This window comes from Falco punctatus (assembly GCF_963210335.1).
Source record: "Falco punctatus genome assembly, chromosome: 4".
NCBI classification, from domain to species: Eukaryota; Metazoa; Chordata; class Aves; order Falconiformes; family Falconidae; genus Falco; species Falco punctatus.
The window spans coordinates 27,008,586-27,027,548 of NC_137583.1; the positions used below are offsets into that span (position 1 = coordinate 27,008,586).

The following is an 18,963-nucleotide window of genomic DNA, read 5'->3' on the forward strand; positions in this document are numbered from 1 at the left end:
TATTCTTTGGATTTTGTGCTAAAGAAAATAATGTGTGTGTTAAATGCCATTTTCCCATCCAGCTGCCCTTATTCATGTTACTAGCAATTGTTCCCGCTCTGGTGGAATGAAGTTTTGTGTAACAGGAAGTTTTAGGATTTAAATCTTGTATTTTCTTAACTTCGAATGTTACAAGGACATAATTCTGGCAGCTTTTAACATAGAGGGAGTTGTGGGGTTTTTTTCTGTTGTTCTTCCTTGAAAGCTGATCCTTGCAAATTTTTGTATACAGACCTCCTGTAGTGTGGTCAACTTATACCTTGAATGAGCTCAGTGGATTGATTCCTGTATTTGATCACGGCATCTTGCAGAAAATCCCTAAGGTGGGTTGTTCGTAGAGGTGTGAGGCGTTTGGGGAGCACTCCTAGGTCTGGCAGTATGGAAGAAATATGATGGGGGTTGTTCAGCCAGTGTGTTTTCAGTAGTGTCTTCATTTAAAAGTGTGGTGCCAAAGGGCATGGATGGTCTATGAGGAGTGAGGGCTGATCAAGCTGACAGTCTGGAACTGCAAATCTAGATCACTGTCATCCCCTTCCTGGAACTGTCAGAAGAGTACCAGAGGTGGAAAGCAGTAGTAACTCTATATAATGTTTTGTGAGGAGGCAAAATAATTTCTGGGGCATGGAATATAATAGAGTTTAAGCATTTAGAATTTTTCCATCGTCTCACCAAGGAAAGGCTTATAGCAGCAGGTCTACTGCCCATAGTACTTTAACAATGAAGATTCTTGTCTGTGTGAGTAGCAACTTGTTATGCTAGTGGTACACCCAGGATTGCAATATCTCCCTGATGAAACATTTTCCTTGCAGAATGTTTTAACTCTTTGGCTGAAAACCTTTGCACACGATTCACCTCTGTCAAGGGAACAGCTGGTCCCCATTGTTGAAGAACTCCTGCCTACTAGGCATAAGCGTGCTGATGGTATGGGAGCTTTCTCTTACCCTTGATGGCAACATTCCCCCTGGTATCAGGGTTGACCCTAGAGCTTGTGGGTCTCCCTAAATGTGTCTGAGCTGAACTGTGAAACACTTGGTGGCAAGTCACTGAGGAGGAGGGTGGTACCATGATTGCATACCTGTCTGTCTCCAGAACGGGAGCATTCAAAGCCAGAAGCAGAAGGATTTAACACTAAACACATTTGATAATTGCTTCAACAGGTTGCCCACCTGGCAAGCAGATAACAGAGACAGTTCTTAATGATGACTTGATGCCTGTGTACTACACACCTGAGGAGTTACATACTTGCCTGAAGAACGTCTCTCTGGAGAATTACCTCCCTCAGATACTGACCTATCCCTTCACTGTTGAGCAATTAGCTATGATGAAGAGGCGGCTGGATGAGGTAATGCCAGGCTGGAGAATGTCAAATTGTCTACTGGTGAGATTGCTCAGGGGCTTGTCCAGTTGAGTTTAAGTATCTCCATGGACTGAGACTCCACCATCTCTCTGGGCTCCTCTTCCGATGTTTGACCGCCATTACTGTGAAAATACATATTTCTTCATATCTATTCAGAATTTTCCTTGTCTCTTGACCTTTATCCTTTCAACGTGCACCTCTGAGAAGAGCGTGACTCCATCCTCCTTATAATCTCCCATTAGGTAGTTGAAGGCAGTAATAAAAATATAGCCTAGTCTTCTCTTCAGACTAAAAATACAGCTCCCTCAGTCCTGTTGCCCCACTTTGTATGTTGTGTGCTTCTGCCCCATTGCCCAGCATGGCGCTCTGCTGGACTTGCTAGTCTTTCTTGTACCAGGGAGCTCAAAACTGGACGTAGTATCCAGACTGGGTCTTGCAAGTGCCACCAAATGGAGGGGAAGAATCCTTTCCCTTGGCCTGCTGGCTGTGCTACTGCTAGGGAAGCCCAGCATTTGATTAGCCTTCACCACTGCAAGGTGTGCTGCCCACTCAGGGCTCTGCGGTAAGGCACTTCACAGGGCTTCAGGTTTTGTTCCTGTCCCCGGGGTCTGCTTGCCTGAGCTATCAAGCATAAAATGGACAGATGTGCTCTGCAATCTCACTGGTTTTGGTTTCTTATTCCTTGCAGACCTTTTGGGGTTTTCCACATCAATTTTGCAAAGAGCATAAATCCATAAGCACAGGCTTGTGATAATGAGTGTTCATATAAGCAGTAACAACGTTCTTTCCACAGACATATCCTGATGGGTATCCTGCAAGTCTGTTCCCTAAACTGGGCTCCCTCATTGCTTTCATCACCCCTGAGGATGTTTCCAAACTGAAGATAACTTCATCTGCCTCGCTGGCTACCTTGCTGAAAAGTCAGCCCGCTGATTATCAGGTAGGGATTTGGGTTTGCTTTCCTGCCCGTATTTGCTTCCTGGTTTGGGAGTTGCTGGTTTAGGACTGGCTTAGTGGATTCAAAGATGACTGGCCTGTCACTGAGGTCCAAACAAACAGATTGGAAATGATTCTGTTTTATTTTTGTAATTAGTCATTTCGGGTTTTTTTGAGGATGAAAACGTAAATTCTAATTCAAGTTTACTTTTGAAAAAATCAAATGTTTCTAGGCTTCTGCAATGATTAAACGGTATGTTGACTTGGGAAATGCCTTGGACACTACTGCACTGAACGCAATCGGTACAAAATATGTATGCCTTCTAAATGCAACCCAGCTGAATATGATAGACTCCAACAGCTTGAAGTGAGTCAAATATCATGATGCTCCTGGCTTCTCGCAAAAACATTTTCCCATCAGCAAGTGCATTTTCCTTTTCTGTCCACTTAGTGAGAGGAAATCTAGGAAGCAATGTGGTACCTGCTCTTTAAATTAAAAAAAAGAGTACTCGCTCTTTAAAAACCTGTGTACAGCTTTAAAAGCCTGCCAGGGAAGGGCTCAGATTTGCAGTCAAATTCTCTTTATTGCAGCTCATCTGACAACAGATATGGTCTGCATGCATGCTTTTATCTAGAGGCAAAAGAGAATTAATTAAATTTTATTCAAATTCCTTTGAAAGACTGTTAAATGAAATTAACTACATCTTTGCAAACACATAAACTTACAATGCACCATCAGAGCCATCATAACCTAGAAGACATATCATTTTGAGCAGGAGACTGAGCCATTATATTTTTTCCTCTTAGTTTCTCTCCGCAGCTCTTGTATCTACTGGGAAGAGGGGGTCACCTGTCCTTTGTAGAGAATCCCAGAGAGATACTCAGAATAGTTCAAAATTTATACAGGTTGAAGATAATAAAACCTTTTCTCTCCTTAAATCTTCATTTTTTCTTCAGACTGGCATCTCTGAATACTTCAGCCTGTTCACAGCTTACGAAAGACATCTTATATGCTAAAGCAAAACATGCGTTCTCAGACAAGCACTATTTCCCTGCTTACTATCAGCTGATTAAACCATATCTAGGTACGTAAAACAACAGCATGTTATGGGGAAAGAGAGAGTCTTAGCCAGGAGGTGGTGAATAGGTATCAAATACCATCTAAGGTTTGGGAATTTTCAAAGCGAAGTTGTTAGAAGTTTCAGTCTTTTCCAACTTGTAGATGGCATTAGATATTCTGTACCTGACTTGAAGTTGCCCAAATCAATTGTCAGACTATCACAGGGAAAACAACTCATAACTTTTGGGATGGATAAGATCTGCGAGATCCATGAGAAATCAAGCTGCTAATGCTTAGGCCATATCTCACAGCCCTTCTCCAAGTCATAAAACATAGATGATTTTCCCCCCTGTTAAGCCAGGAATTTGTTCACAGCCTAAGCAAACTCTTCTTCCACCTCTGTCTAGCATCTGGCATTGTCACAGATTGGTTTAATGGCCAACGCAATAATACTTTCCAGCAAAATGAAGTAGCATCCATATCCTTTGCAGTTGGAACTCACTCTATTAGCAGCCCCAACCTAATAAACTTCGGAGACACTGTTATAGCTGTAGCTTATACAGATACATGACACGGTTCATTTGAGGGCTGGCTGTCCTTTTCCATGCTTTGATATACTTTCTCTTTTTGGTCCCAGGGGGTGCTCCTGGTGTAGATCTCAAAGCTCTAAGCAAGGACAAGGTGAACATGGACATTAGTACTTTCATGAATTTAAGAAAAGACTCTGTGATGGTGAGCTGAATCTTGAAATTGTTTCACTCCTTGCATTTGTGTTACACTAAGTGGCTGGTTTGGTCGCATTGTCCATTGGTGTAAATCAGGAGTCACTCCATCAAATTCAGAATGATGCGAGACCAGTAGAAAGTGAAGAACTGGCCTGAAACCTTTTTAAATGTGCAATTCGGGGTCATACATGGGTGCTAAGCCAGTCTTACTGAGGAATTTCTTTAGAGCAGGCTCCCATAAGCACTAGTGGCAGAAGCAGGGGACAGGCGTGCAGTAGACTACAGTTCACAGCTATGTGACAGATCTTCTAACAGGTGTGTTCGCAGTAATATCCTCAACTCTGGAAGAAAGCCCAGTGATTTGGGCAGGCACTGGGGCCTCCACTTGAGAGTAGGAGACTTGTCGTCAGGAAACAGAAATAGTCTTCGGGGAACAATCGTGTTCATTCCCATAACCTAAGAGAAGATTGTTCCAATTGAAACCACTCACCAGAAATTTGTCTTCCTTAATCTTCACACTTCTGCTAATAGAAACCTTTTTCTATCAGTTCTTTGGTCAGAGGTATTATTTTCATTCCTGCATTTACATCTGTAATTCTTTGATTTCTTCTAGAGCCTGACACCTTCTGAGGTTCAGGGCTTGCTGGGGATGAATCTTGGTGATCTGGTGAAATGGCAGAACAAGTCTCCCATCCGTGAGTGGGTCCGAACACAGAAGCAATCAGAACTGGATAAACTGCATGTTGGGCTCACTGGGGGAACACAAGAAGGCTACATCAACATCGTCACGCCCAGATTTCAGAGTATGTATTATGTTAGGACTTATGATTGTTGTGCTTTAAATATTTTTGGGTTACAGCAAGGAGAAAAACTCCATATGGGAGCAAAGTGCTTTCAGTTGCCTGCAAAAGAGAAGTGAGTGCACCAAGCTCAAGCATTTGAGCCTCGGGCAGTGCTGCCAGACAGCTCTAGTCCTGCTTTCAGCAGCCCTTGGGCCAAGGCCCTGGCAAGTCCTCCTTGGCTGCTCCTGTGCTGAGAGAGCAGAGCCTGTTGATCTGGGCTGCTGAGGTCCCGTTCCAGAGGCACTTGTCACTACCCATCCACGCAGCCCCATTAAAGCGCACTGGTGAGTGCTCACCTCCTCCCGTCACCTCCCAGCGTCAAGGGACAGTAAGTTCAGTCCTGCTGGGGAGCCTTAAGCCTTGCAGAGCAAGTTCTGGGTCCAATATGAGAAGCAATCCTGTAATCTCACTGAGACCATCCTCGCTGGCTGAACATCTCAACTGAGTGAGCACTTCCAGAGCTTCCTCCTCTGCAGTGTGTTGGATTTGGGCTGTGACTTGGTGGTGCTGTTAGGGGTGGAAGTTAGAAATAGATAGCCAAAGATCTTCCCTGGATGTGGCATAAAGAGATGTTCTCCCCCATGGGGGAACAGTTCAATTGTTCATTTCTTTGCACTAATGCCCCCTCTTTTTCCTCTAGCACCACCCTCAGCCTCTCTGGGTACTGTGGCTGTGACGTTCCACCTCCTGCCTACTCTGCTGATCAGTTCCCTGATGATGTTAGTCTTGTCTTGAATATCTTCCCTCAAGAGAAATAAGATGAAGGGGAGCAGCCTGTGACCTGTTGTGAGGCCTGTTGGGGACAGCCATGCTGGCGGGTGAGGGAGTATTATGCAGCCCAAGGTTCACTTTTAGGTACTTTTTTGTTTCAAATCACGCGGGGGGCAGGGAGGGGGGGAATCTCAGACTCTTCAGAGCAGGATCTTTGCCTTTTGTACAGACCAAGCCTAGGTAAGCACCAGCCATATTACTGCAACACAAACGATACCAATATTTTACTGTACAACCCTGGTGGGTTTAAGGGTGAGCTACTTGGCTTTTTTGCATGTTAACAATTACATTTCTCAAAGACCCAGATCTCTTGATGCTGCCAAGACCACTGAATTGGGAGTGAAGTTTTCTGGCTGATTGTAAATAAATAGTGGAATTAAGTAAAAAATGGCTGAAGCAAATGGATGAGTTGCTGTTGTCCTCTCTTCATTCGGACTGCCTGCGCGTTCATGTCTGCAGATATCGGTCCAAATTAAATGGTCAGAAACCCAAGACATGCCTGTTAATTTTCTTTGGTGTTGACTACTCAACACTAAAGAGCTGAGGCTGTTCTCAGCTTTCTCATGGGGAGGGTATAAGAACTTTGTACTAGATTCATTGGGAATTTCTGTTCAAAAAAGCCTCAGTGCAACCTGTATCCAGCCCCTGAAATCCCCCTTTTCCCCCAGGAGGAGAGCCTGCCTGCAAAGACACTATAAATGTCCATTGTCCATGCTGTGCAGAAGGGAACAGGATATCCCTGGTCTGTCCTTCACTGCAGACTTCTGGGTGGCAAGAGGCTGCCTGCATCCCATGGTGCTGGGGCACTAGCTAGGGTGCAAGAGAGCCGGGTGTAAGCAAGACAGTCTGCATTTTTAACAGCATTGATCCCCTGATAACAATTTTGATATGTTTCATCATGCCTTGACACAGTCTCAGCAAATGGCATGCAATAATGTCCTCAGCCCATGGAGAATGGGACTAGTAAGTGGAAGATGTGTAAGTTGGAAGGGGAAACGCTTTCTCGTAGTAGAGCTTTAGAGGAGGAGACACTAGATAATGAATGAAGTCAGACCAAAAAAAGTGGAAACTGTTTAGACTTAACCTAGGTAGAAAAACTGCAATACAAAGCACTAAAAGCACATCAAAGAACACATTTCATTAGGGGAAAAAAAGTCGATTGATGTTTTATTATACAGCATTGCAACAGTAATCAAGATAAACTGTCTCCAGTTAATCATCCCTATAACTAGGCTTTGCGTAGTTTGAGGAAATCTTGATTAAAAAAAATAATCTCCCAAGTTCATGAAACAAGTTAAATGCGATTTAGTGTATCTCTCAGCTTTCAGACTGTGTTGCTGCGCCATATTGTGCTGCTTTTGCAACGGCCAGTAACTCAAATCCCTGAGTTGTCCCAGTGTTTCAACAGGCCACAGTGGGACTGCTTAGAAGGAAAATACCACTCAGTGTGAGTAGAGCTGGCAGATCTGGGCCTGCTGTCAGCATTAAGACATTGTCAGACCAGTCAATATTGCTGGTGATTTTATTATGTAGAGTAACTAGCTAGTAAGTACCTGTTGGGCTGTTTTGGGCTGGAAAAATAGCTGTCCTCCTTTCATTACCCATCCTCAAAAGTAATAAAATTCTGTGCTGGTATCAAGTGGACAAACTGTTCTTTTCCTGGGTTTCTGCTTTTCAGCAGGGAATTTGCCAGCCCCGTTATTTTGCAGGATGGTGAAAATTAAAGGAAGGATGTAGTGAGTATGGTGCTAGAGGTGGCAGTGTCAGAGAAGCCCTCGCAGCAGTGAGCTTCCCACGGCGGTGGTCAGCACGTGCAGTAGGCAGGAGGAGAGTCTGGATCCTGATCCTAGGTGGAGAACACAGAAAGAAGTGGATTATCCAGGTGAAGAGCATGCGTGAGCTGTGAGGGCAGTAGGGTTGCTTTGCGATTCAGATACCCTGAAGAATCACCTGTGTCAGGACAACGCTTTTCTGTCTTTTGTGGCATTACCATGCCTGCACCCCGGTTATAAATGTCACCTGGCCAGGAGTAGGCAGCAGGACTGAGTCTTACCTTCACCAGCATAAAGCAGGAGTAAATCTGTTTGAGTCATGAAAGCAACCAGTGTAGCTCTGTTAGGTTAAAGGACTAAAAAAAGATTTTAGCATTTTACAGCGATGCCTAGTCAGAAACACTATGTGCAGCTAAAAGATGGAAGGCCGTGTCCTTGCCTTGTGAAAAATAGTACCGTGCCTTGGCATTAACGGAATTACTCCAGCTCTCTGCAAAGCGGTGGATGCTCAGAAGGTGATGAGACATCTTAAGGTGCACCTCGCCAGACTTGAGAGCGCACAGGGTCTGAAGGCAGTACGCTCCAGACCCAGGGGCTGTAATGCCCTGCAGAGACACGTCACTACCTGCCCAGCCAGCAGCTGTGTGGGGCAACAGCGCACCGGTATTAAATCTGGCCAGGAGCAAGGTAGATCGGCTGTTGCTCGTCAGTGAAGGCTTGTGCCTCACCAGCGGTTCGTAAGCCTTTCCCGACGCTGAACATTCACACCTTACCAGCTTCAGGCTGCAGGTTGATGTACCCGCCGGGTGTTGGCCTCGGTGGCTCTGGCACATCTACGGGTGGCTTTTTAGTGGTTTCACCGCTGTGGGTGGTGGAAGAGGGGCCAAGCAATGCCGGAGGGGCACCGGTCTTGCAAAGCAGTGTTGTCGTCGATGAGGTGACACTCTTCTGGGTGGAGACGGTAGAGTTGGGGGTCGGGGTGGGTTTGTGGGAAGGGAGGTTTGTTTCTGTGGCTGCAGAGGTGGAGTTGGGGACAAGGGTGCTGGGCATGACAGTGTGACGAGTGGCAGGAGTGGGGTGGGTGGTACCCCCGGGTGCTGGGGGGTTCATGGACACCAGTGGGGTGCTGGTGTTAGGGGTGGTACCAGCACTAGCGCTGGTGGTTGCACTGCGTGTGAGAGCAGGGAGTGGGACGGAGCTGGGAGAGGTGGCATTGGGCTTGACAGAGGAGGGGGTGGCCTTATGTGAGGTGGCAGACTGGTGGATGGAGCATGGGATGATGGAGCTGGTGGTCAGAGCAGGTCTGGCAGTGGTGTAAGCGTGGGGGGGAGTGCTCTTAGGGGGGGCTGGGCTGAGAGCGCTTGGGGTGGGAGCCTTGTGGGGGCTGGTACTTGAATTAGGGGGGGGGGGGCTGCTAATGGCAACAGTGGGGAGGGTGGTGGGCACGGGGATGGTGGCTGTGGGGGTGATACTGGCCGAGGCAGTGGGGTGAGGAGGGGGAGCCGTCCTTGTGGGGCCGGGTTCCTCCGTTCCCCCTTGCAGGCCGATTCCCAGGGTGCAGTCCAGTTCCCGCTGGGACTGTCTCTTCACCCAGCGCATCACCGAGGTCTCGTTCTCAGCTTCCTTCAGGGAAGGGAGGTTTTCCCCCAGCAAATTTTTCACATCCACAACGCTGAGTTTCTGCAGCACACATATAGAGTCATCTTTGTTAATCCTCACAGCCGGCATTGCTACAAAACGCTTTTCTAACAGGACTGCAGAGCAAGTAATAACTTCCAAACAAAAATTTTAAAAGGTAAAAAAAAATGGAGAAATGGTGATCTGATGGGGCTCCAGCCTCAAACCCCGCTGCTCAGCCCTCGACTAGCCCTGCCCTTCAGCAGGGAAAAGGGCAGCAGCGTACCGGGAACGTACCTGCAGTTCGTTGGGATTTAGGGCAAGAAAGGTGTCTATGTCCATGTCTATGGCAACGCCAGCTTGAGCCAGATCCTTCAGGTCCTTTGCTGGAGCTCCACCTTTAAAGAAAGCACATGGCGCACCTAGACACGTGAAACGCTTCCAACGCTTTTGGAGGGGTTTTGGAGACTGCTAGGCATGTCTCTAGCGTGGCTAAACCCCCCGGCCAAGGAAGAGATATTGAACCTCAGGCGCCGTGGGAAGCAGGGCAGGGGCTGGAACACCTACCCAGGTAGGGCCAGATCCGGCAGTAATACGCCCTGGTGCCAGCCTGGCCAGCAAAGGCCACCCGGGCTTTTCTGTAGAGTTGGTCCTTCTTGGTTTGAGAGCAAGAAGAAATGTTTAATTGTCCAGCAGTCCTGGGGCAGGGAAAGTCACAGGTTAGAGCTGGGGGCACCACTCCAAACCACAACTAAAGCCCTTTTGTTGGCCAGGGGAGATGAGTGGTCTGTCCCCGCTCGCAGTAGCTGGGGCAGGGGTGGGAGCGGGACGCAGCCATGCCACCCTGCTGCCCGCGAGTGGGCAGAGGTAAAACGGAGGTGGGGACCTGCCATCCAACCACCCGCTTCCCCCGAGGTCCCAGGGGCTTCACAGGACTGAACAGCATCCCTAAAAAGCAGTTTACTGGATCGCTTCTGGAGATATTTGATTGATCCGCTCCTCCTGCAGATTACACAGGTGTCTTCCACCGATTTTCTGAAGCAAGGGCCCAGTCAAGGTGCCTCCCAGTGTCAGGTATCTGCTGAGCAGCTGCTGGACCTGGGAAACAAAGTTCAGTGGTTGCACGCTGGCAGGGAAGGAAGATGCTGCTGGTAGAAACGTGTGTGCTGCAAAACCGCCGTGCCACGCTCGGGCAACACCTTTGCCCCTGGCTGGGCTCGGGCACCATGCGGTCCCCGTTTGGGTTCCCATCCCCCGCTGGTGCTGTGGGTTTACCTGGGGAGCTTCCCACTTGCCACCCGAGGGGTTGAGCAGGGCTGAGAGCGTGTCACTGGATGTCACCGGCCACAGACTGATCTCCTGCACCGTGTACTGGCGGGACAGTGGCCCTAACAGCTTCAGCTGCTCCTCTGGGATCCCCGAAGGGTAAATCTGTAGGGTCAGGCCAGCAGGGCAGAAAAGAGGGTCAGGGAAGGGAAAAGAAGGCAGAAATGGGTGCAAAGAACCCGCCTGGGCGCCTTCATCCCTGCAGCTGGCGATGCAGCACAGCAGGTCCTGCCCGTCCCGCAGCGTGCCCATGCTAACAGGGGGGCGGCGGGGGGGCTCCTGCCCTGTGCCACTGTCACCTGCTCCAGCTTCGCTTTCACGACCAGGAGGTACTCCACGGTGAGCGGCTGTTCCAGCAGAGCCCCCAGGTTTGCTTTTAAAACCTCATTGCTCAGGCACAGGTCGAACTGCTCCCTGGTGTCGTAGTCGATGAGTAAGAAGGGGCCAGCGATGGTGCTGGCCGTGATGGGCGCGGACAGGCAGCCTGCGGGCAGCGGGAGCAGGTCACCAGGCGCCCTCCCCCCGGCCCCGGTCCTGCCACGGGGTCCCACCAGCCCCTCAGGAGAACCTGGTGAAGGAACAGGGAATGGCAGTGACGTGGCTCAGGCCACCGGCTGGGACCGCGAGTCATCCTCCCACCCGCTGGCCCCCAGCCCACGAAGGCGCCTTGTTTGCTTGCTTTCCTTAAAGCTATTCCTGCGGAAGCGGGTGCTGTTTCTGCAGGCACAAGTGCTTTCTCCTGTCAAAGGCAACTCGGAACGCTCCGGCAAGGTGAGCCCTTTCCCACATCACCCACCAGCACCCTCCGGTCATGCCGCAGCCCACCCTGGCGCTGCCCCGGCCGGGGTTTGCTCCCCTGCCGGCTCCTTCCCGGCTGCTGCTGCCATATTCCCGCTCCCAGGTGCTGGAAGGACATTTCCCCCATCGCCCCAGTTAGGTTATGGGAATCCCACTGCTTTCTGCCCACTCCTGTCCCCCTCCCTGTGGGTGCCCAGATGCTAACCCACGCCGGGGGTACTACACCCCCCAAGAGCTCTGAGCTGGTCCAGACTGGCCACCGCGAAGGGAAACACTCACGGTCCGCGCTCCGCTTCAGCCTGGGATGGGATGAAGCTGATGCTGCCGCGAAGGCCCTGAGGAGGGTCAGGGATTTCTCCCGCTGGGAACGTCCTTGGCTGCCGTACGCAGCCGTGATGCTGCTGCCGAAAGCCTCCCGTGCCGCCTGCCAGGGGGGCAGGGGGTGCTGGGTCCCGCAGCCTCGGGGCTGGCCTGGCTGAGGGCAGCTCACCCTGGGGTCCCAAGGAGGGGGCTTACCTCAGCCACCAAGTTCAGCGTGGTCTGGTTCAAAGCCAGCACGAGCGGCCCCAGATTTTGCAGAGTCTGTAAATCCCAGCTTGAAGGGTCCCTGTGGTCATTGGGAGAAGGACCAGCTCAGCATCCCCACGGGCACCATCCCTCCTGCTCATCGCCCACCCCCACCAGAGCAGATGAAGGCTCCTTACCCATACGCTGTGCCCCCCCCGAGGAGCATGGCGTTGAGGGCATCTCGCTGGGCCCCTGTGAGCACTGGGCAGAGCTTCAGGTTCTCCAGGACGCTGGGGTCTGAGGCCACGATGGTCTCTGGCTCCATGTCACACACCAGTGCCCCGAGGCTGTTGAGCTGCTCTGGGCGCAGGTGGCTGCTCCTCACCCCCTGGCAGAGTCAAACCAGCCCTTGTGCAAACGCCTGGCGAGGGGCACGGGGGACCCTGGCTGCCCCTGGGGGGGCCCTGGCCGCCCCGGCTCAGCCCCCACTCACCAGGCAGGCCAGCGCCCCACGCAGCAGCCCTGTCCGCCGGGCTGAGCCCCTGGGCAGCAGGTCCAGGTTCCCGCGGGAAGCCCGGGCATAAAACGCTCCGCAGGTCCCACCACGCACCTCGGTCAAACTGCAAGGGAGCAAGAGTCGGGGACAAAGAGGATCCTTGTGTCCAGGCAGGAGATCTTTAATTTGTGGTTTTTGTGGGCATGGGGAAAGTAGTTTTAAACTGTTGTGGCTTTCTGAGCAATGAGCTGCTGGGCTGCCTGGGGCTGGGGGTCTCCTACCCTGGGGAGGATGGCTCGGGCATGGACCATCCCCGTGCGCCCCATGCCATGGCCAGCCTGGCCCCAGCCTCAGAGAGGAGTAGGGTGAGGAGAGGACCGGGGGGTCTGCAGGGATGCAGATGCCCCATTCGCGTCTGGAGGTGCCTGCAGAGGTTAACTCTTCCGCCACCGCAGAGCTCCCGTGTGCCCGAGCTGTGCCAGGGCCACACTGGCCAGCACCGCGTGGTGTGATTCAGCCCCAAAACTGCAGCCGTGTGCCGCCCTCGATACTCACTCGAAGAAGAGCAGCAGGTCTGGTGGGTACTGGCCAAAACCAGCCGTCAGGTTCCTGGCAGCGAGCAGCCTGGCCAGGCAGGACAGCTGGGCAGAGAGAGGCTCGTCTTGTCAATGCCAAGGTGGTGAGAGCCCCTTCGCCCCGGCACCCCCCGGCTCCCTGTGCCCTGTCAGGCTCCGGGGGGTTGCGTGCCCCACTCCTGCCCCTGCCCACCTGGGTGCTGCTCAGCTCTGCTGTTCTGTTTTGCAGTCCCTGGGCAAAGGCGAGGATGTCAGCAGCAGGCAGGTCGCTGGCTGGGATGCACTGGAAGCTTTGCAGGGCTGGCGCTGAGAGGCTGCATTGGGGAAAAGCAGTTACATTTCACCATCTGCTTTAGCTCCCCGTGGAGGACAAACCCACCAGTTCCCTTGGGAAATCGCCCTTCACTCTGACCACTCTGCATGGGGTAAGTGGGAATAACACGAGGTCTCATGAGAAAGTCCCCTGATGGCAGCGCTGGGGCACTGCCAAGGGGGATACCCTGCAGGCGTCAGGATGCTCACCCTACGGCCAGGCGGGTGGCAGAGGTGCCCACCATACCCCAGGCTTTGGGAGAGAGATTGAAGCCAGCAGAGCCTGGCTTTTAGCTGCGGGGAGGCTCCTGGTACATCTGTGTCAGCCCCGTAAAAGAAAGGAAATTCTTGGTGTGTTTGTGCTACAACAAAAGCCGATGCAGCTGAAATCCCAGCCTGGGTGCCAGCACCAAACCGGCTGCACAAGGCTGTAAATCCTCTCCCAGCCCCAGTGACCTGTCACAGGGATGTGGGGAGAAATGCAACATCTACCATGCCAGCCCCACTGCCTGCACCCCCCAAGACTCCCCCTGCCCATCAGAGTCCCCGGCTGGGGCTGGTACTTACTCGGTGTGTTGCTCTGTGGCAGACAGGACAGCTCCGATGGTCAGGGCGGCCTGGGGAGGAGGGTGGGGGGATACTCAGCCCCAGCAAGGAATGGGAAAGGCTTTGAAATGCGGGGACCAAGCGGGGAATGGGATCTGATCCGGCTGGAGCACCCAGACCAGCTGCTGCTCCCTGCAAACCCCAGGGAGCCGGGAACCGCAGCATCCTGAGGCTGCCCTGGGTTACGCATGGGGACAAAAGCCACCACAGCTGCTCTCAGCAGTGGGGACCCTTCAGCGACGGGTCTGTCCTTGCTTCCCTGAGCTGGGGGGACAGCCAGGTGCCCAGCACATTTAGGCTCCCAGCCCTCGGTTTGGGAGCAGGGCAGAGAGGCTGCTGGGCAGCGAGTGAGCAAGGGATGGGATGGGAGATGGACGGGGACAGTGGCGAGGCCACAGCTTTGCCTCCCTGGAGACAAGGGCTGGGGGAACTGCAGCAGCTCTGCCACTGTCGGCACCAGCTGTGAGGTTTTGGCAAAGCCCTGGCGTGTTGGGAGCTGCCGGAGCAGCTGGTGGTGACTCACCACTGCGGCTTTCACGAGGTCTGCGGAGAAACCTGCAAGGAAGCGGGAGCTGGTTATAAAGCATCCACATTACCAGCACCTGCGACCCTACGCGCAGGTGGTCGGGGGCTGTTCTAAGGCAGCTCCGGGGTTAAAGTCTGGGAAGGACCTTATTTTCATCAATTTAATAATGTTTAGTAAGTGCTGGGGAGCACCGTGCGGAGAGCAGCCCCTGCAGCGCCCTGCAGCCTGCGCCAGCCCAGGCAACCCGGGGGGCTCCGGGTGGGTTTAGGGGACAGCTAGCAGGCACGTAGGATCTGCCCCCTGAAATCCGTCTGTGCGATGCCCAACGCCCTGCCACTGCAGCTGGGAAAAGCTCCCGCTGCCCGGGGATGCCGGCGGGAGCAGGAGGCAGAGCGCAGGCAAGTGCCGGTTGGGAATGAGAAGCAGCTGGAGCATCCCCAGGGCCGGGGGGTGGAAGGGGGTCCTGGGGCAGGGTCAGCCTTAGGGGGACAAGATGTAACTCGCAGGTAACTCACAGAGGCAGAGAGCGACGGCTGCTGGGGCCGGGGCTGCCCGCACCATGCTGCTCGTGCCAGGGCTTTGTCCTTGGCACAGGTCAGGCAAGCTCAGCGCACGGGTGGGAGCCGTGTCCCACGCTCGGGACGGTGCTCGGTGCGCGGTGCTGGCCGGGCTGGAAAGGCGCTGAGGGGTCCTGCAGCCGATTCTCTGGTCCAGTACTGGGGCTGGAGCTGTGGGAGCCCCCTCAGTCCGGGGTCAGCGTGCCCCCCGTGCTCTGCGAGTGCTGGCACAACCCCTCCACAACCGAGGGAGAGATTTTAAGTCCTGTATAACAGAAAACAGAATTTCATTCTCCGTCCATCATTAAAAGAAACTCCACAATAACCTGTCCTCGCTGACACCAAAGCCCTGCTCTCACCTGTGCCCTGCAGGGACAGGGTCCCTGTCCATCCCCTGGCTCCGCATGGGACCATACCAGCACAGACTGGGAGAAATCCAGTGTGACCCAGTGGAGGAGCACCAGCAGGCATTGCCTTCCCCCTGTACCCAGCTCCCCATCCCTTAGCTAGAAACCCCCGATAGAGAATAACCCCCCATCCTAGAAGTGCCATCGATGGGCTGCCCAGAGCAATTAGCTTATTGTCCTTGGCACCAGACGTGAGTAGTTTTCCCACTAAGTCTCAATATGTTCCCCAAATCCCACCGGTGGCCTTGCCGAGTCGCTCCGTCCAGGGGGATTTGGCTCAGCGAGGAGGATCCAGCAAGGTGCTCACCCACCTGCGGTGGCCGGGGATGGGCAGCACTGGGACGGCTCGGCACTTATCTGCTGCGGGGTGGGGATGTTGCTCTGAAAACGGGGTGTGACGGGGCCGTTTCTCAACACTGTTTGGTAAAGCTGCTTTCTCTTCTGGGTTTGGGGTTGGGTTTTTTCTTCTTTCTCAAAGGTCACTTTGAACTTTGCGACAAATGAGTTAAATCCTCTGGTGTGGTAATTTCTGATGGAGACAAAGGTCCTCCCAGTGAGTGAAAAAAAAAACTCTGAGCTATTCAGGAGTGTATTTTATACAGCAACGGGTGCAGAACAGAGGGGTCCTCGGTGACGGGCTCAGCACCCCTCCAGGAGGTGCTTCCCTTGCGCCTGTCCTTTTTGCCTCAATCACAGACAATCCCATTTCCTTTTTTACACCTTCCACCCTGCAGTCTCTGACCATGCCCTGCAATGCTATCCAGCACATGCCACGAAGAAGGAGACCAAAAAAAGGAAGCAAAGCCTTTCGGAGGCTGTGTGATGAAAACTGGGAGGAGCCCGATGCTTTGCAGCAGCAAACGTTACCTGAGCATTTATCCTGGGAAAAGGGAAGGGTGAGAGCAGTCAGCAGGGCTGGCCGGCTGCCTGTACCACCTGCTCGGCTGGGTTTGGGGGCATCAGCCTTTGCAAAGGGTCCCTGGCCCTGCCGGCGTGGTGCTGAGTGGGGTTTGCCATCCCCTGGTGCTCCCAGCTCTTGTCCCCATCCCTGTCCCCCACCGAGCAACCGGTCCTGCAGCACCTGGGCTTGGTCATCGCCTGTGGGTGTTTCTGGTTTCTATTTTGGAAAGATTTACTGTAAAAATAGCTCTTGTTGGAGTGGTAAAATGACAGAAACTTGTTTGGTACGAGGCTGCTGGTGGGACACAGCCCCTGCCGTGGGCTTGCCGGCCGGAGGTGGCTGGAGCAGGAGGGTGGGGGCACATGGGGGCCCCTTTGCAGGTCAGCGCGTCCACCGTGTCCCCACGGAGCCCTGAAACAGCCTCAGGAGGAGCAGGCACAGGAGCGTCCACCCCAAACCTGAACATGCCGGGAAGCATCAGCCCAAGCCCCTTCCCCTGGGTGGCTCCGTGGTGGGCTCCGGCTGCAGGTCCCCGCGCGGGGCAGGTGCAGACACAGACGCTCCCTCCGCTCAGCCAGCCGCTTCCCTGCCTCGCCAGCTTTGTAAGCTTAAAAAACCTCACAAGCTGAAGGCTGCAAATAATTCCTTTGGGTCTTCGCTCACTTCTCCAGCTGTTCCAACCTGAGGAATGACTGTTGATGTACAAGAATCATATGGGAATCACAGCGGCCGCAGCTTTCCCTGCGCCCCCCAAACACAGGCAGCCCCAGGACCGCTCCCCCATCTCCTGGCCAGGAGGAGCTGCAGTGTCCCGAAACCAGCAGTTTGTCTTCTGCCTCTGCTCTTTGGGTCGGGACGATCCCAGCCACTGGTGTTAGCCAGGGTGGGCAGGGGGCAGTGGGCAGGGACAGGCAGGGGACAGGCCAGGGCAGCGGCATCTGCCCTCACTGCCTCGGGCACCTGGTCCTCTGTCTGTTACTAAACCCGGGAGGGCTCTGGGTGGTTTCGGCCAGGGAATTTCAGCAGAGCGCAGATGATTGGGTGCTCAGACAACAGGTTGGCCAGGTTGGAGCCCTGGGCTGCTCCTGCTGTGCCGGTCCGGGCTCATTCTTGGAAGCCCCGGGCACCGCAGCAATGTGCCATGGATTGAGAGACCAGAGGGCCAACTGCAGGATCACAGGTAATGGTTTACTACGGTAACGAGCAGCAAGAAATAAGGGTTTTTGCAAGCTGTACAGAACGTCACAGACACACACCCCATCACAACCCCCCCGTCCAAACGCTTGAGTGGATTCACGGATGATGCAGCAAAAGGCCCTGTGGCAGGGACGGCAGAGGAGGGAGCAGGACTGAACGCGGCACAGGAGGGGACCCGGGGAAGGGCAACTGGAGAACACCTCTGCAGGGTAAGGAAAATACACATTTATCTCTGGTTTCTGCAACTCCGGGCACAAGTGCAAAGCTGATGGGTGGTGCAGGGGCTCCTCAATGCAGATGGCAGGGCGAGCACTCAGCATCCCCCTGTGTGGGCACTGGTGTGTCCCCATGTACCACCCCAGTGACCGCCAGCCCCACGGGCAGCCTCGTCCTGGACATGTCCCCTGTCACGCTGTGGGGACCGTTCTCACAGCAGGGCCCACGGGAAGGGAGGGACTGCAAAACTCACCCATAATATTTCAGGACCTTCCGTGCACGTCACCCATGTTTATTCTTTGGTAAACAGGTTCACGGTATTAATTTACAGCTTTGGGACCTGCCTACGGCTGCCTCTCCCCTCCCCGGCCACTCCTGGGAGATGGGATGGGACTGGGGAGGAAGGAGTCAGAGCTCCTGCTCCTCCAACCCTCCCTGAACCCTCTGCCAGCAGCTCCTGAGCCTGCGATCCCCGCTCAGTGCCCAGCTGGTGCCTGCAGAGCCGTGTACCACACGCTTGGCAGCACGTAGCACCAAGCCATGACAGCTAACGGGAGGTGACGGCTACCCGGTCCCCGGCCGCATGCCGCAGCACGGTGAGCTTGCACCCACCAGCACCCGGGGACACAAGGGACAGGAGGTGCAATACCCCACGGGGTGTCGATGACCCGCACAGTGCATTCACCCGCAACGAGAGGGCTGTGCTGTTTTATTCTCTCTCAGGGTAGGAGTATTAGTTGTGTGAAACCACTCACAGGTGCGTTTTAAATGGGACGGGGCTTGTGGGATGACAGTAACGCTGGGCACGTGCTGATGTGGCGGCTCGGTGCCAAATCCCCCAGGGAGCTGATGTGTATGCAGTGGGCTCCAGCACCCCGGTCCCGCCCCGGCCCGCACAGCTCCCTGCTCCCTTCCTTTTCCAAATGTCCTCTAAGGGCTGCAGCAGACAAGCAGAGTGGGAAGGAGAGAGCGAAGTGGCACAATGCCAACCAGCAAAGCAAGGGCATTTCCAGAGAAACTCTTCTTGGCATCTTGCAAAGCGCCAGCACGAGAGCTGAGCTGCTCCCCACTCCTCGCATCAGTCCTCAGCCTTTCTTTCAGCTTCAACCATTGCCTCGGCTGCCCTTGCTGCCCCGGAGCCCTCCCAAACTGCCCACCTGAAGGACCTGCCCCCGGCACCCTCCAGTGCCGACACCCCTGCAGCAACCTGCCAAGTGAGGAGCCACACACCGGGACCAAAACATGACGCTTAGTCCCCCCTGTTTGGGTAAAGCAGAAGGGGACTTGTGTCTTCTGACCCGCCTCAGCAGGGGTGACATCCACGCCCAGGGTAAAAGTGGATGCTAAAAAAGGCAATGCTAGTAGAAGGAATATTAAGATCTATTACAAAAGCTTTGGGCTGCTGGCTATCCGACCACAG

The 18,963-nt window shown here is 53.7% G+C and overlaps 2 protein-coding genes across 6 annotated transcripts in view; one reads left to right on the top strand and one right to left on the bottom strand.

Annotated features, from left to right (window-relative positions):
• The window catches only part of LOC308063483 (otoancorin-like), a 65,306-nt gene extending 59,171 nt beyond the window's left edge, over positions 1 to 6,135 (top strand). For all 5 annotated transcript variants that reach the window (XM_080386527.1, XM_080386526.1, XM_080386523.1 and 2 more), the window contains 9 exons: positions 272 to 362; positions 849 to 960; positions 1,197 to 1,381; positions 2,190 to 2,336; positions 2,566 to 2,699; positions 3,290 to 3,417; positions 4,030 to 4,124; positions 4,731 to 4,920; positions 5,600 to 6,135. In XM_080386527.1, coding sequence (XP_080242653.1) covers positions 272 to 362; positions 849 to 960; positions 1,197 to 1,381; positions 2,190 to 2,336; positions 2,566 to 2,699; positions 3,290 to 3,417; positions 4,030 to 4,124; positions 4,731 to 4,920; positions 5,600 to 5,694 — 1,177 coding nt within the window. In that variant the 3' untranslated portion in view covers positions 5,695 to 6,135. The remainder of the gene's footprint in view (positions 1 to 271; positions 363 to 848; positions 961 to 1,196; positions 1,382 to 2,189; positions 2,337 to 2,565; positions 2,700 to 3,289; positions 3,418 to 4,029; positions 4,125 to 4,730; positions 4,921 to 5,599) is intronic.
• On the bottom strand, positions 5,835 to 17,196 carry LOC308063487 (mesothelin-like protein). The gene is made up of 16 exons (XM_080386536.1): positions 14,781 to 17,196; positions 14,263 to 14,294; positions 13,701 to 13,750; positions 13,015 to 13,135; positions 12,802 to 12,887; positions 12,244 to 12,370; positions 11,948 to 12,138; positions 11,760 to 11,850; positions 11,523 to 11,667; positions 10,745 to 11,013; positions 10,395 to 10,550; positions 10,084 to 10,217; positions 9,687 to 9,817; positions 9,417 to 9,517; positions 8,276 to 9,182; positions 5,835 to 7,576 (listed from the first exon to the last, which is right to left on the bottom strand). Exons 1-16 carry the CDS (start codon positions 14,824 to 14,826, stop codon positions 7,494 to 7,496), a joined length of 2,670 nt encoding a protein of 889 aa, XP_080242662.1. The 5' UTR covers positions 14,827 to 17,196; the 3' UTR covers positions 5,835 to 7,493.
• Between the last annotated feature and the right edge of the window lie 1,767 nt (positions 17,197 to 18,963).